General features: G+C 40.3%; 1 protein-coding gene across 5 annotated transcripts in view; it reads left to right on the top strand.

The window, feature by feature from the left end:
• The window catches only part of ino80 (INO80 complex ATPase subunit), a 38,700-nt gene that overhangs the window by 14,507 nt on the left and 8,813 nt on the right, over positions 1-15,380 (top strand). For all 5 annotated transcript variants that reach the window (XM_082147468.1, XM_082147467.1, XM_082147471.1 and 2 more), the window contains exons 25-28: positions 236-434; positions 5,103-5,243; positions 7,329-7,554; positions 14,762-14,889. In XM_082147468.1, the coding sequence (XP_082003594.1) occupies positions 236-434; positions 5,103-5,243; positions 7,329-7,554; positions 14,762-14,889 (694 nt within the window). The remainder of the gene's footprint in view (positions 1-235; positions 435-5,102; positions 5,244-7,328; positions 7,555-14,761; positions 14,890-15,380) is intronic.

The following is a 15,380-nucleotide window of genomic DNA, read 5'->3' as shown; positions in this document are numbered from 1 at the left end:
CAGTGGATGTCTTGAATAAATTAAATTATTCAAGCACGTTCTCATCCGGTAGGATCCATGACTCCAATAAGAACTGAATATATAAATAATAATCTAATTCTTTTCACACTTGGATGCATCACCCAGTGCATTCAGGTAAGATTTAGGTGTGGGATTCAGTACATTCATCGTTTCCTACTGCATTGATTCCTTAATAGCTGTTTAGATAATAAAATCTCTTTTCCTCTTTTCTCAGATGGTTAGCCCTATATCTGTCCTTTAAATCAGCATACCGGCTCCACCACAGTCGTCTGTGGGATGTAGAGGAAGAGCAGGAGAATGAGGCTAAAGGGAGAGCTTGGTTACACAAGCTGTGTCTTTCACGCAGAGATCTCATCCTGTGGCTCAACAAGCCAACGTCTTTCCCAAACGTCCACAGCAGTCCTGTTCTACAGGTGAGCTCTGTCGTTCTTTTTTATCGTTCTTGCTTTGTCATATGACAGCACATGTACCAGTGGCCTTCATCACTATATGCCTAGTGGTTATCATCTTCTTTTGGCTACGTTTACACTGTCAATTTTTGGGGTTGACAACCGCATTTACTTACAGGTGTGAGTCTTGAAATGTCCCATTCACATTTTCACTATTTACAGTAGCGTCTCGAATACTGTCTGTATGAATGTCCAACAGGAGTCAAGCCCATATTCTCTTAACGGTAACCAAAGCGACAGTGACCAAAGTATAACAAAGGTGGCGATGTCCATAAAACTGAAAAGTCTTTTGACTCGACAAGAGTCCAATTTTCATTAACCTACAGCAGCTTTTATATCTGAGTGTAGAGTTGAGCATTTGAGTTGCACGTAGAACACAAAACTGACGGGAGCAGCTCCGCCGGAGAACAGTGACTGATCTAAAACCTTCAGATGACACACAGCTCATATCTCCGTCGCTGTAAGTTACTGAAACCACACACAAAAAAATATAATTAATTCTAGAATATGATTGTCACTCCTGTAAATAACTGAACTTTGTCTGAACGTAACCATATCAAGGACTCAAATACAGGACTGACAACCGTATTCTGCTACTGAAGGAAAAGCAGCAGTGGAATGGAAAAACACAAGACACAGGGCAGTGGAATGGGAAAAAACCAAGCGTGCCGCACAAGCCCTGAAAAGTGAAGCCAAAACGTCTCGATCGCCCCCCGGTGACTGGTCCTAGTATAGTTCATAAGCCCCGCCTCCCCGTGTTATTCAACGGGACGTGAGACCAACTAAACAATTAAATATAAATACACTTCAAATATCTTTTTTCCAAAGGTGGTTTCTTTCATTTGCTGTCATTTTTATCACGCTGATGTAAGTTCAAGTGTCTGTTTCAAAAATAAGTTGGTTTTTAGTTAGTTACGTGATGCGGTGGTGTAACTTCATGATTGACAGCTGTGATTGACAGGTTCTCTGAGCGAAGTAGTCACTGAAACACCAACAGACTTTTTTTCGGGATCTTCGGAGGACTGAGGAAATTGTATTTACTTTATTTTAACAAGCCTCTTGTCGTACTGCAATCAATTTTTTAAAAAGTGTGCAGAATCCACTCTCCCTGAGTGCATTCTGCGAGAGTGAGGGCGGAGCGTTGATTTCGCGGCTTTACTTCCTGCTCACTACTGCGCAGGTCTGGTCCCGAAATCGCTACTGCGCAGACTCAAGTTCCAATATGTCAGCGCCATATCGGGACACTGGCGGCTTCAGTTCTCATCAATGGAAGAGAGCGAAGGGGCGTCGTCCATCTTTTTTTACAGTCTATGGAGTGTCTAAAGAAACGTTTTTTTAAAAGTTGAATTACTTTGACTTGAACTTAAACGCGAGAGACCGTGAAACGCTACAAAGCACAAGACGTAAACGCATCTCTCAAACATGTCCATCTAACACGTTTACATAGAAAAACAATGGAAAAGCAGAGCAGTGAAATACAAAAGCACATTGTGTGACTTTTTTTTTGGCATATATTCTAGATGTATGTCCAAAAATAATAGGTTCTGGTTATTTCTCAGGCATGACTCAAAAGACAAAGTGGAACAGTTCTGCTTCTGGACGTTTAGTTAACATGCTCGCACAAAACTGAATATCTTCCAAAGATTTGATTGCACAAACTTTGGCATTTTTCTTTGTTCATCGTATTTCTTGCGTTCACTTTTTTTGAGTTTTTGTGTGTGAGTGTGCAGGTCTACGCCTGCCTTGGGTTACCCCACTGAACCAGATTAAATGACCCTCATCTTTCGTTAGCGCCAAGGGTTCGTATTTCGTTGTGGAAACCTATTTCCACTGACCCACGAGACACTCCAATGTTGCTGTATATCAAATGCTGATGGGAATATCAAAAGTCCAAACTGATTCTCGAGGAAAGGAAAGACGATAGAGGAAGTGATGCTGGATGTCCCAGTCCAGAAGCTACAGTGTCGTCCCCCGGAGGCCAAACAGCTGCAGGGGTTAACCTGTAGTTTGGCGCGCTGGCGTGCGTTCAGGCTACGGTCAGGGGAAGCTGTGCTCAGATGGTGCTGACTGAGGTGTAATATTATCCACTTCCCACTACAGCTTTTATACCACACAAGCGTCTCCTAGCTCCACTGGGGCATGGATGGGGAACACGACACCACAACAATCAGCTCCCCATGTGGAAATGCGGACCGGCCCATATCGAACGCTCTGAAGCATTGCTGTAGACTCGTAAAGAATCTTAAACCATTTTCTCCCCCAGACTCAATCTGGGGCTGTTCAGTTTTCTCCAAATATTGCAACACACTGTGATTTTGAGTTGTAAACCAAGATGCAAACTGCAAATTCAGCGAAACTGATTTCTAGTTTCTAAATGTAAAACCCCAATTCCAGAACAGCTGCTGTGATTTTAACTATCTTTAACCTTTATTTACTGACAAAAGAATGTTTGTACAATGTTTTGTACTGACTAACTTAGTTGTATTTTGTAAATATAAACGAATATTGTTTTTGATGGCTGCAACACACTCCAAAAAAGTTGGGATAGTGGCATGTAATATCACTGTCATATCACCTTTCCTTTTAATTACACTTTTTAAATGTTTTAGAATGAGGATATTGATTGTTGGAGTTTTGCATGTGGAATTTTTGCCCAATCTCACCTGATACAAGACAGCTGCTCAACAGTCTGTGGTCATCGTTATCTGATTCTCCTTTTCATGATGGGCAATATATTTTCAACAGCAGACAGAAATGGACTTTTTGCAGGCCAGTCAAGCACATCCACGCTATGGTGTAAGAAACCACTCTGTTGTAGAACGAGTAGAATGAGGCCTGGCATTGTCTTGGTCCCCAAGCAAGATGTCATCTTGATGGCAGTATAAGATGGCAGTACAATTCCTGTATTCTTCAATGGTACCTTCACACAAATGCAAGTCACCAATACTGTTTGCACTGCTGCACCTCCATACCATGACCTGTTGCTGATGAAAGTCTGGATGGTCCCTTTCGTCTTTGGGACTGAGAACTCAATGCCTGTTTTTTCCCAAAACAAGCTGAAATGTGGATCTGACCACAGCACTTTCTTTTAGACCATCTGAGATGAACTCAGGCCCACAGAATTCGGCGGCTTCTCTGCATTGAACAGATGCATAGCTTTCTTCTTGCGTAACAGAGATTCAAGTTGCATTTCTTGATGCAGCGGCAGACTGTGTTAAGCGACAATGGTTTTCCAAAGAACTCCCGAGTCCATGTGGCTATATTTAACATGGTAGGATTGATGGTTTCTCATGCAATGGCTCAAAGATCACGCATATTCAACGGAGGTCTGCTGCCTCGCCCTACACATTTCTTTGGATTCCCTGAATCTTTCCACAAAATGATGTATAGCAGAAGGTGAAAGACCCTAAATACTTTGCAATCTTGCATTGATAAATGTGATTTTTGAATCGTTTGATAATTCTCTCATGAAATTTGATGAGCAATGACCCATTTTTGCTGGCTAAGACTGAGCCTTTGGTGGATGCTCCTTTTAAACCCAAACACGATCCACTTACCTATTACCAATTCACCTACTTATTGTGGACTGTTTCAAAACAGTTTAACTTGGATAATCTTTACACTATAATTTTGCCTCTGTCCCAACTTTTATGGAGAGTTGCAGCCATCAAAATGTCTTTATATTTACAAAATACAATTAATTTGGCCAGTGAAAACATCAGACATTTTTTCTTCGTGCTTTAGTCAATTAAATAAAGTTTAAAGAGAATTAAGATTCTTCATTTTTATTATATTATTTCAAAATGTCCCAACTTTTATAAGCTGGCAGTCTGTGGTTTGTAAGTAATCATGTATTGCTCAAGCTCAGTGTTTAATGTGAGCCAAGGGAACAACCTCTGTGCAGAAGTTGATGATCTGTGTGTGTTGTTGTATGGTAATTAGCGTTTGATATATTTGTATGAGTCAGTGAGCAGCCGCAGGCAGCAGTGCTGTGAGGATCTCAGTGCTCATCTGTGTTCATACGGTCGCTGTCACTTACGAGACACGACACGAGCACTCCTGCTGAGGCTGCCACACAGCACCACTCTTTCTGTCTTTCTTTCTTTTCTCAGTTTCTCTCTTTTCTCTCTTTCTCTCTTTTCTTTCTCTCTCATCACGTGTCTTTCACACCTCATCCATCATTAGCTCACAGTCTCCTCTAAATGAAGTTGACATGTCTGTTTATTCTTGTCACTTTGTGGATGCAGACAGGAAACAGGCAAATATATAGGCTGGTCTTTATGATTCATGTGGGTCATTAGAGCCGTAGTTCTGACTGTGACCCCGTCTGGACGTCTGTTAGCACTGTGGTCTCATTTAGGGTATCACTTCTGCTCAGTGTGACCTCTTGACAAATGGAGCTGATGAGATGGGAGTTGGGTTTACATTAGATTAGGAGTAACTCGTTGTAGAGAGTAAAGTGATCACTAGGAGGTGCTGCAGGCCCATATACTCCTATTTGACAAATTCAAGCGCTGTGCGGGAAAAAGGGCAATCCTCTCACACTCAGTAATACGTGTTGACATTTTGTCAGTATGTGATTTAGTTAGGGTGTAATATGCTATACTGATTTTTTTCTTTCTTTTCCTGTAGGATTTAGTGTTCACGTCCACAGGGTCTTCGCCGATCTGTCACACCGATGTGGTGATCCACAGCAGACGCTCATCGACTAAAACGCTCAGACCGTGCCAGCCTACCCAACCACCCAAGTTTTTACTCACCGTCACACCCAGGGTGAGAAACACACAACCTTTCCCTCAAAAACAGCCTAGTAGACCATATTAACTGGCAGAACTTTCACTCAGTTTAGCGGTTTGAAATAAATCCAGGATTCTAAATGCAGTTTCTCTTTTTTCTGTATCCAACAACCGTTTGGCAAAAGTCAGAAACTCATCAGCGTGGATTTCTACTGAGGGTGGTCAGCTGCTGACAGGGATCTCCCGCTGTCTCAGAAACAAACTTATGATCAAAAGTGAAAGCCCTGTTCTCTGTGTGGCCCTCACTACAGGCCTGGTTTATTTATCCTCTTTGACCCCATGACAGATCTTCTGCTCAGCTGATCATGACCCCGGTGGAGAGTAACCAAACAACACAAGGCCACCAGTGAGAAATCAGAGGTCTTGGTTAAGGGCTGCTTCTCTGGCTGTGAATACACAGCCCATCAAAAACCACACCGCCATTTGGGATGGTCTCAAACTTTGGGATAGTCTGAAGATACTGTGAAGTGACATCTTTGGTACCGCAGGGAATGTGGTAGTCAAGACTTACAACATTGTTTGCTGGTTCCTATCAACATTCCTATCAAACAATCCTAGCCAAACGTATAATTATTATCAGTTTAAATCTTGAAATAACCTCACTTTAACCAATAAATAATTTGTATTAATAATAATAATAATAGAGATTAATCAGTCAATCTTAATGGTAATTTATTGTAATTGTTTTATTTTTATAATAATGTTATAAATCATAGGTGTAGTTATTTTTATAATTATTATTTTATATAATTAATAATGTCATTAATTATTTTGTAATTGTTTTATTATGTTTATTTACTTATGTTTTGGTTGCTTTAACTCATGTTTACTTATTTTTATTATCATTATTATAATGAATGATTTAATTTATATAATTAATAATGTTATAATTCTTCTATTCTTATTCTTTTTTCTGTGTTCTATTTTTTTTAAATTAAAATTAAAATTCTTCCTTGTTTTCCCAGTTTGAACCACTGCTCTTGACTTCTCCTATCCCTAATCCTAACCATAATCCACCCTTTAAACCAGAGAAGATGATTTTATGAAGAGTTTTATCAAAAGCATTTTCAAGCACTGAAGCCTAACCGTAACCCTAAGCCTAACCTAATAACCAAAAAATCTGGTAGATAGGAATGCTGTTCCCGAACCAGCAAACGATGTTGACCCAGGAAAACGTCCTACTTAAGCAAGTCGAGATATTAATCTTTTATAAGTGAGTGTGTTGTACTGAAACATATCCGTGACGTTAATGGTTTAGTCACGTATGAGGAACTGTTTTCTTTTTCCTCCAACATCTGCTGTTAACTTGGCTAATGTGAGGCTATCTCTGTGTTATCCCAGCCCAGAGAGTCGGGATTGTGTCTGGCCTCATGGCCGCACTGTGAGAATTGGCACTGCGTTGGCAAAGGCCCCTAGGCACCAGGGGCATATGGGCACTGTGGGAAAGTGATAAGATAGATTAGTTGCCTTTTTTCTCTTTATTCATGAGGGACTCTTGACCCGTTGACTTTTTATGGCCACATCTGCGTGTTCGCGCTCCCATTGGTCAGCTGTTCGCTACAAAACTGGAAGCCTGGCCAAAGCTGAGCTGTTTTTCATCAGAGATAAGGAATGAAAGGAAGATAATATCATCCGCTTGTCAGCACGCCATAAAATTCTCCATAAAGCTGAAAGAGGGATAAAGCGAGAAGGAGAGGGAGAGAAAAGAAATGGCCAGTGGAAGGGATTGTGAGCGGTGTGAATCGCTACAGGAAATGGTCATCTGTTACTCAAAGGCCTGTTAGCGCTGTTAGCACCGCTGACCTCTGCCACGCTTTCCTGCCAGAGCGGCGGGGTTCGGACAAAATGTCAGAAAGACAGGGTTGTGCGTGCCTGTGTGTGTGTGTTCACGTTCGACAACTGGAAATGATTCTTCTCCCCCCTCAAGGTCCAATTTGTTTGGTGTTTCTTAGTGATAAAAAGACTGAGTTGGGAAATAGATGACAATTATCTGGGAGAAAGAAAATGCGTTAGTGTAAACAACCTTGTAGGTGTTGACTAAGGAGTTTTCTTCATTCCCTAGGTGACTTCAGTTCCCATGGAACGCTACTGTGCGGATCGCAGTGCGGAGTATGAATGGAGGTTAATACGCGATGGAGGGAGTCTCATTGCTAAGCAGTGCTTCTTGTACGGATCCCCCGAGCTGGCTTGCGCCTGGGCTCAGCGCTCTCAGGCCTTCCTCCCGCAGAGCCCAGGGGGCGTCATGGCCCTGCAGCAAAGACACGGCTGGTCCTTCATAAGGATTCCAGGTAGGTGAGATCCTGGCTGGGAGTTAACATGCAAGTTTGTTTATGTTTGCCCGTGTGTAACAGCGGTTGAAAGGTACTTTGCTGTGAGATTGTGCGGGCAAAAAGGTCAAGGAATAGTGTAGCAAGCTATGAAGCACAGCTCACACAGCAGTCAAACTAAAGCAGCTTTCTTTTGGTGAACGTAGAGAATTTGTTTGACCAACTTGAACACGAGGGAAATCTGTGTGGGGAATTTTTTTGCACTCGCACAAACCTCCTGATTGCATGGATCGAAATGACTGGATTTGGCCCACAAAATTTTGCAGAGGAACTGTAAATGTGGCCGCACCTTTAGACTGAACACAAACCAGAGAACTGAATCCCAGCTCCTAATGGCAAGACTCTAGGCCCTGGGGGACCCCATGGTACTGCTGTGCTCTGGGGTCAAAGTGCATTTCAATCAGAGAAAACTCACATTGTGGCTAAAAACGAGATGTAGGCCCATGGGAGAGGGCTGGGGGTCACGAAAGAGGCCACGTCTCAGGGTCGGTGCACCTCTTAGTCATTGTCACTGTTTTGGCACCAATGCGCAGCCATTTGTCACATGTTTAGCGCGGCAGTGCGATGGGACTTGTGCCAGGCGATGCTTAAGACTTATTTAGCAGATAAGACAAATTTTTGCATGAAGCCTGTATAGCGTGAATTGTGCGCAGGCCTGTGTTTGTGTGCGCGTTCCAGTGTAATTGCTGGGAGCAGACTGGGGAAGAGAAAGAGGTCTGGGAGCGCTTGTGAAGTTGGGGAGGGGGGACAAAGCAAGGAAGTTGGACTATTGGACATTGTTTCTGCACAGCGTTAGGTAAGCGCTTTGAATGTGTGTGTGTGTGTATCACTCTGAATGTTCATTCACAGGCTTAAGGTGTTTCAGAGCGCACTTCTCCCATTTTCTCAGAGTCATACTGTACCCAGGGAAGGAAATGACAGAAGACTGGGTAAGAGTCATTGATGTATGCAGGCGCTCCCACCACTGGCTAATGGAACTAAAGGCCTACATCTCCATATAAAGGCTGGTGGAGTGTTTATTAGCAATAATGGGATACTATGTTGATCAATTTCTAATCTAGGACAACTATTTTTAATAGTCTTGAATAATCTAATCTTTAATATACAACTCAAAATATAACTGTTTTTGTACATCTGTAATTGAAGTTGCAAATTAAAAAACTATGTAGAAAAAAAGTTAGGGGTTTTAAAACGGGGACCACAAGGCAGCACCAGGGCAGTGGTTTTTCAACCAGCAAACTGCCAAGAGGGCCTCAAGATGACTATATATTTACACATATTCAAGACAAAACAAGTGTTAAAATACGCTGAGAATCAAGATATTTCTTGCTCAAATTCAACCCCTCAACATAAACCCCTATAAAAAAAGAACAGGACTCCCAGTGTCTGTAAAAACCTGGAAAAGTCTAGAGCTTGTAGACCTGAAATATATTATCTATGGCTTGGCTTAGGCCTGTAAATATTGCTGTGGACAATGGGGGGATTTGGAGTTAAAAATGTTGAGAACAACTGTGCTAAAGGGGGTCCGTGTAAATGTTTAGAGAATGTAAATGTAAAAAATAATTAAATTAGATTAAAATAAATGGGTAAATAAATAAATACAGTGCTATAACAGTTCAGCACTATAATGAGTAGAAAAAAAAACGTAATAATGTAACTTAATAGACACCAAATAATATTTTACATTACATTAACTTTTAAGGTTGGGTCTTTTATAAGAAAACTGTACAGATGCCTTTTAAATGTTGATCATATATGGGTGTCTGTGGCATCTTAAAGATTGTAAACCCCTGATATATATATTATATGAAGTTACAGATACAGTTTTGAGTTGTATATTAAATAGTCATACAAAAAATGATCACACAAACATGTCATACATTTAATAAAGAATCATAATAGTAATAAAAGTTTAATGTTTTTATTTACGTTATAGAGTTACAGATCGAACGAATCTAGGCATGTTCACCTCTGCCTTACTGTATATATTTTTTTTTTATCATCACTTAATCACACACACACACACACACATGTATTGGTGCAGCCACCCATCGAGTGGTTTATACTCTTGAGTGTGTTAGCGTGTTGCTGCTGTACCTTTGGTGTCACAGTAATTGTGGGCAGGCCACAGAAGGACAGGCTCTCTCACAATAGCTCTTCACATTGTTGTAACGCGACTGCTGCTTTGAGCTGTTGTTTTGAGGGAGAGAGAGTGAGAATGCTGCAGAGCTCAGCTCACAGACAGCCTGTGGGAAACTCTGCTTTCCCTTCCTGTTCTTTCAAAGAATCTCTGCACTCCAGCAAAATGGCCGGAAATATTCCTGGCCTTTTTGATTTGGGGCCCAAACAACAGTGACTGCATAATTGTTTGTGATCTGCTCCCTCGCCCCGCCTTTCTGGCTGTGAAAAACAGCCAGGCTTCACCAAGGTGTTTGGGAAGATTATCCTTCAGCTTATCCTTTTTTTACCATGTTTTCTAGTCAATTATTTAATTTGTTTATTTGTTTTTAACGGCTTAGTTTGTATATTAAAAGGGATATTTTATTTTTATTTTTACTTACCAAAAAATATGAGTATAATCACACTAGTATATCACACACATCTAATAAACTTGTCTGATGCTACATTCATTTTCTTATAGTAGGAGAAGACAGAAAATCAAGGGGAGAGAGGGAGGAATAGCATGGCCAGGGACAGACTCAAACCCTGATTTCCCATGAGCTCCACTGCTCAATATGTCCTCAAGTCCACCACACATTTTATTTTTGCAGGTCAAAGGCTGCAAATGTCATAATTTTGACCTTTCATGAAACAAGTTGCTTCCCTGATGCAGTTCTCCCTCTGCAGTTCTCCCTCTGGCCTACAGAGGGAGCATTTTGCTCGGTTTTAGCCTGCTTTGCCTCTCCATTTTGTGTGAAATTGAAAATGTGGTCACATATTTCATCCCCTGTGCTTTTGTGTTTGGGTTTGTGCATAGATCCCGGGTGGGATCTGGTGAGTACAGTCGATATATGACAGCTTAATGACAGTCTCGCTCGTTTCACTTCCCACCTCAGAAAGATCTGTGGTCGCTTGTCTGCTGCAAGACCCCATAAACAAGTGTGTTGCAGATGTGTCGCATTTTATACAATCTTTACCTGTAGACTACAAAAAGATGGCTTTAGATGGAATATCCCACCGATCTGAACATTTCTTTAGCTGCTGGTCTGTAGGTTTTATGTCTTAAATGTTGTATTCAGCACTTTCTATAAAGTTTAAATGGATATTTCACCCAATGTTTTTTTGGACCCCATTGTCTTCCATTGTATGGACAAATACAGTTGAAACATTGTTCAAAATATCTTCTACAGCATAAAGAAAGTCAAACATGTTTAAAACAACATGAGGGTGAGTAAATGATGACAGAATGTTTACTCTGAGGGAATTATCCCTTAATTTGGAAGTATATCACACTTCAAATCTGAGCTCGTGCCCTTCTAAAGCATGAATACATCATTTATTTTTGCAACTCTGCCCTGTTTTTAAGGTGCATTAATCACTGTCACTTAAGCAAAGTTTCGTGAAGCGTCATAGAGTGGAAAAACAAATATGGTTTGTGTTAAGCATCAACTTTACCCCTTGGCCTGGTGCCCATGTTTAGGTGTTGGCCAGTGGTTGTACAGGGCGTCAGTAAACACTAAAGCTAATCTTATTGCATAGAGGTCATAAGAGCCTGGTGCTTGCGCTTTCACCTACTGTCCCTTTGCCAGAAGAAATGTCCCTAAAGCTCAGATTGCTTTAATGAAATTAGCATACAGCGGAAGGGCAATTAAGCAGGCAGCGGGGTTAATGAGCTCGTCCAGGGCTCTGTGGCAGATTTTTAAACTGGGTCACCCTCGGGTCAGACCCGAGTTCTGGACGGGAGGGATTGGATTAGAGCCGAGGCTCCTGGGGTTGCCACCAGCAGGTGGGTTGGATTGATAGTGGTAACCATGGTAACATCAGATGGTACGATGCTTGGTAACATTGAGCTCCCCTTGGTTTGCAGTTGAGTTGGAAATCATCCTGAAAGTACATGAAGCGAATGAACTTTCATGCCAACACAATCCATCCGTTATTTTGAAAGCCCTTGTTAGTTTCCTCTGAAAATGTTTTTTTTTTTTTGTGTGTGCGAGATTAGCTTTGTTTGATAAGCATGTCTAAGGAGGACTCACCAAATGTTTTAGATCAAGTAGAATGTAAAGTCTAACTGAAAAAACAGAGTAATTGCAGAGTCGTCAGGCTTGTGAAATAGGACGTGTGGGGGGATTTGATAAGAAGGGAATGGAAACACCAGAGGAGACTCTGTGGTGCCGGTTTCGTTGAGTTGTGGGTACCAACGGGTCACATCATCCCCTTAGATCACCATCTTCATCCCACAGTCGTTCAGGGGCTTCATAAAGGGCGATCTGGCAGCTTGTTGCCTTATTCCTCTGACGCCAGACCCATTAGATTAGAGCTTTTATGGGGAAGAGCGTATGGGAGTCTCTCTTCTCTTCATGAAACCGTCATTCTCTCAGTCAGGAACCTGAAACCTCTGCTTTTTGCTAAAGAAACCATTGCTGTTAGCACTGTGGGATGTGGTTGTTAAATCAGCAGCAGGCAATGAAATATGATCACTCAAGCTGTCTTTAGTGGTCTAAAAGTAGTATAGTATATAATCATTATGTTGTATAGTGTATAATCATTATAGTGTGTAATAAGTTCTAGTAGATCTTTATTAGTTTAAATGTGCAGGCTCAGCTGCAAGTCACTGTAAATCTAAATCTAAGTTGTGTAAATTCGGGGTCAGAAAAAAAGGGGGGAAAAAAGAAATTAATACTTTCAGTATTAAGTACCAATATTCAGCAAGGGTGCAAAAAAAAAAAAGCTTTTTCTTTTAACTTTCTATTTAGCAAAGGATCATGTTTCAACCTATCTTTTTACAGTGGCTTCCACAAAAATATTTAGCTCAACAAACGTTTTCAACTGTGCTAAGAAAAATAAATGTTTCTTGAGCAGCAAATCAGCATATTAGACTGATTTCTGAAGGATCATGTGACTGCAAACTAGAGTAATGATGCTGAAAGTTCAGCTTTACAATCACAGGAATAAATTACAATTTAAAATTTTTAAATAGAAAACAATTGTTTTTAAATTGCATTAATATTTCACCAATTTTATTTAAATTAAATAAATCCATCCATGAGTTTATTTACTTCTTTTAAAAACATCATAAATCTTACCATCCCCAAACTTTTGAACGCTAGTTATATAGCCCAATTAAATTTTTTAAATATTTAACCAGTCTATTATAAATAAATTATAATATTGTTGATATTTAGAATATAATTTGTTTACATTAAATAAGAATAATTTAATGTTTTTTGAATTATATTTAATATACCGAGTGAAATGCTTTATTTAATTTTCAATTCAAATCTTCAGAAAAGCTTTTGATCAAGAGATGAATAAACTGAAGATGACCCATTTTAACCCTTAATGTTTTTGAACATTTTCAAGAGTATTTTAGATTTTGTCTGAAACTGATGGTTGTGAATTTCTTCATGATTACTTTTTCTTTATTATTACCATCCTCTCTGCAAACAATCTGGTTAGATGTTATCTAGTTTTCCGATCTATGTAGTTTGCAACTACGCAACTATTTTGATGAATATAAGCATGCAGGCTTGTTTGTTAGTTTTGAGGAGCACTTTGAGGGGTCAATTAAAAGTATCTCTCGGGCTGAATATGGCCTACGGGCCTGTTGTTTGAGACCCCCTGCCTTAGACCAAATGTTCATCTTGGTTGGAGTAAATTAGATCCATGTGCTCATAATCTTGTTAATCATCAGCACGGTGAGTCTGAGATTCTTGAGTATATGAGCTAATTTGAGCCATTCTCCTCCACTCATTGTAAAGGTTACACACGTGACCCTTTCAGGGTCATGGGGGTGTTGAGTCAGGGTTCAGCTATGGTTCACATTAGCATGGTCATGATGTGGGAATAGCAACATGGTCATGCTGACCGTGTGTTTGACATGCTTTTTGTCCTGTCTAAGGCTCGGCCAGCAGGCCTCAAACTCTCTCTGGGGATCTCTAGATTGCTCTGGCAGCCGGCTCACTTTGTGTGTATAATCACTTTCTGAGTGCCCATAACCAGCAGGGTCATTTAACTTACCCCCCATGAGCTGACCTTAGGGTCAAGGGTTGCACCAGTCAACAATGGGAAGCCTGAGCTTCCTCTTTTATAAGCACTGTTGGGGTGACAGCATTGACGGCCCATTGCCACTAGATTCTCTGGTCTGTGAACGTCAGTCACATGTGTTGAGGTATTACATAACTGATGTAGATTGGATTATTTAAAAACTAAAATGTGGATTCATAAGGATGATGTGAATTACAGAAAATTATTTAAACTAAAACGAGAGAAAAAAAACATATTAAACATATAACCAATATTAAAATTCTAGTTGACATCAATAAGCCAATAGTTATTTTCATGTTATGGCCAATATTAAAATTCTGTACTTTTTGCAACATTATAATGTACAGTATGAAAAATGGAAATTCATTTTGAGGTTTGCTAAAGATTACATTTAACAGTGTTAGTAAATTAGTAGTGTTTTTTTTAAAGATGAACATATAGTGAACACAAAATATTATCTAATATTGGCCTGTAACCAATTTGGTAACAATATATCATGCATCACTAATGTTTACAGCAGAATAAGGCAGTGTTTTAATTTTTAAATATGAGAAAGGTCATTCCGATAACTTCATCCTGAGCGTAATAAGTATTTTTTCTTTTTCTTTTAATATGTTTTGTTCTTGGATGTCCAAGATATTAATAATCAAACATATTTAAAGGACTTAACAGTGGATCGGTAACTGGGTACAAATTTTGCTACTGAGAGTGGGATTTCTGTCATCGGTAAGTGAGGAGCAGGAAATGGAAAACCCGGAGTGGAGTTGACACGGAGTGATTACAGAACGCTTTGAGCGGGGAGGGGAAATTGCTGTCACTCCACAAGCTTATTCATTATATTCCTTTAATTTATCTAATCAGCTCCATTCCGACAGTGTGGGATACAGGTTGGATATTGTGAGTTGACACGTTATTTACCGTTTCTCAGTGTTTTTGAAATGTTTTTCTCCGCTTTGTTCTTCAGACAAAGAGTCTCTGATCACAGACAGCGGGAAGCTTCACACTCTGGACCTGCTGCTGACTCGACTGAAGTCTCAGGGCCACCGAGTTCTCATTTACTCTCAGATGACCCGCATGATAGACCTTTTAGAGGTGAGTACTTCCAGGACCTTCTCACAGTCGGTGACTGACGGCTCTGTGGCCTGTGAACATTACGTAACTTCACGTACACAGAAATCTGTCTACTGATCCGATTTATAGATTTCTGAGGTCATGCTGTACTTGTTTTTGTTTACATATTCAATGTTTTTTTGAGTGTTAATCTCACAAAAGAAGAGATGGCGAAATTTGATCAGGCATTGTGAAAGGAGTGTTTGCTGTTAAATAGCTCCATATTGTTGTAGCTGGACAAAGGCGGTTGAGAGAAGATAACTGGAGGAAACAATCACTTTTTCCAAAGGCGCACAGTTGTTTGCCACATGTTCAGCAGCAAGCCAAACATGGAGCTAAATGTAGAAGCCTCCAATAACATTGTCAACACAGGCCGCTTATAGTCCTACACAACAGCTCTCGTAGTCTAGAAACACCTCAAGTCAAAAGGAATATCCTTCCATTTCGTTTTGGCTTAAGCATTTTCCATGGCA

The sequence above is a fragment of the Leuciscus leuciscus genome, assembly GCF_965113295.1.
Source record: "Leuciscus leuciscus genome assembly, chromosome: 19".
NCBI lineage: Eukaryota > Metazoa > Chordata > Actinopteri > Cypriniformes > Leuciscidae > Leuciscus > Leuciscus leuciscus.
The sequence above is the reverse complement of the archived record's forward strand: the minus strand, read 5'-3'. Positions and strand labels throughout refer to the sequence as shown.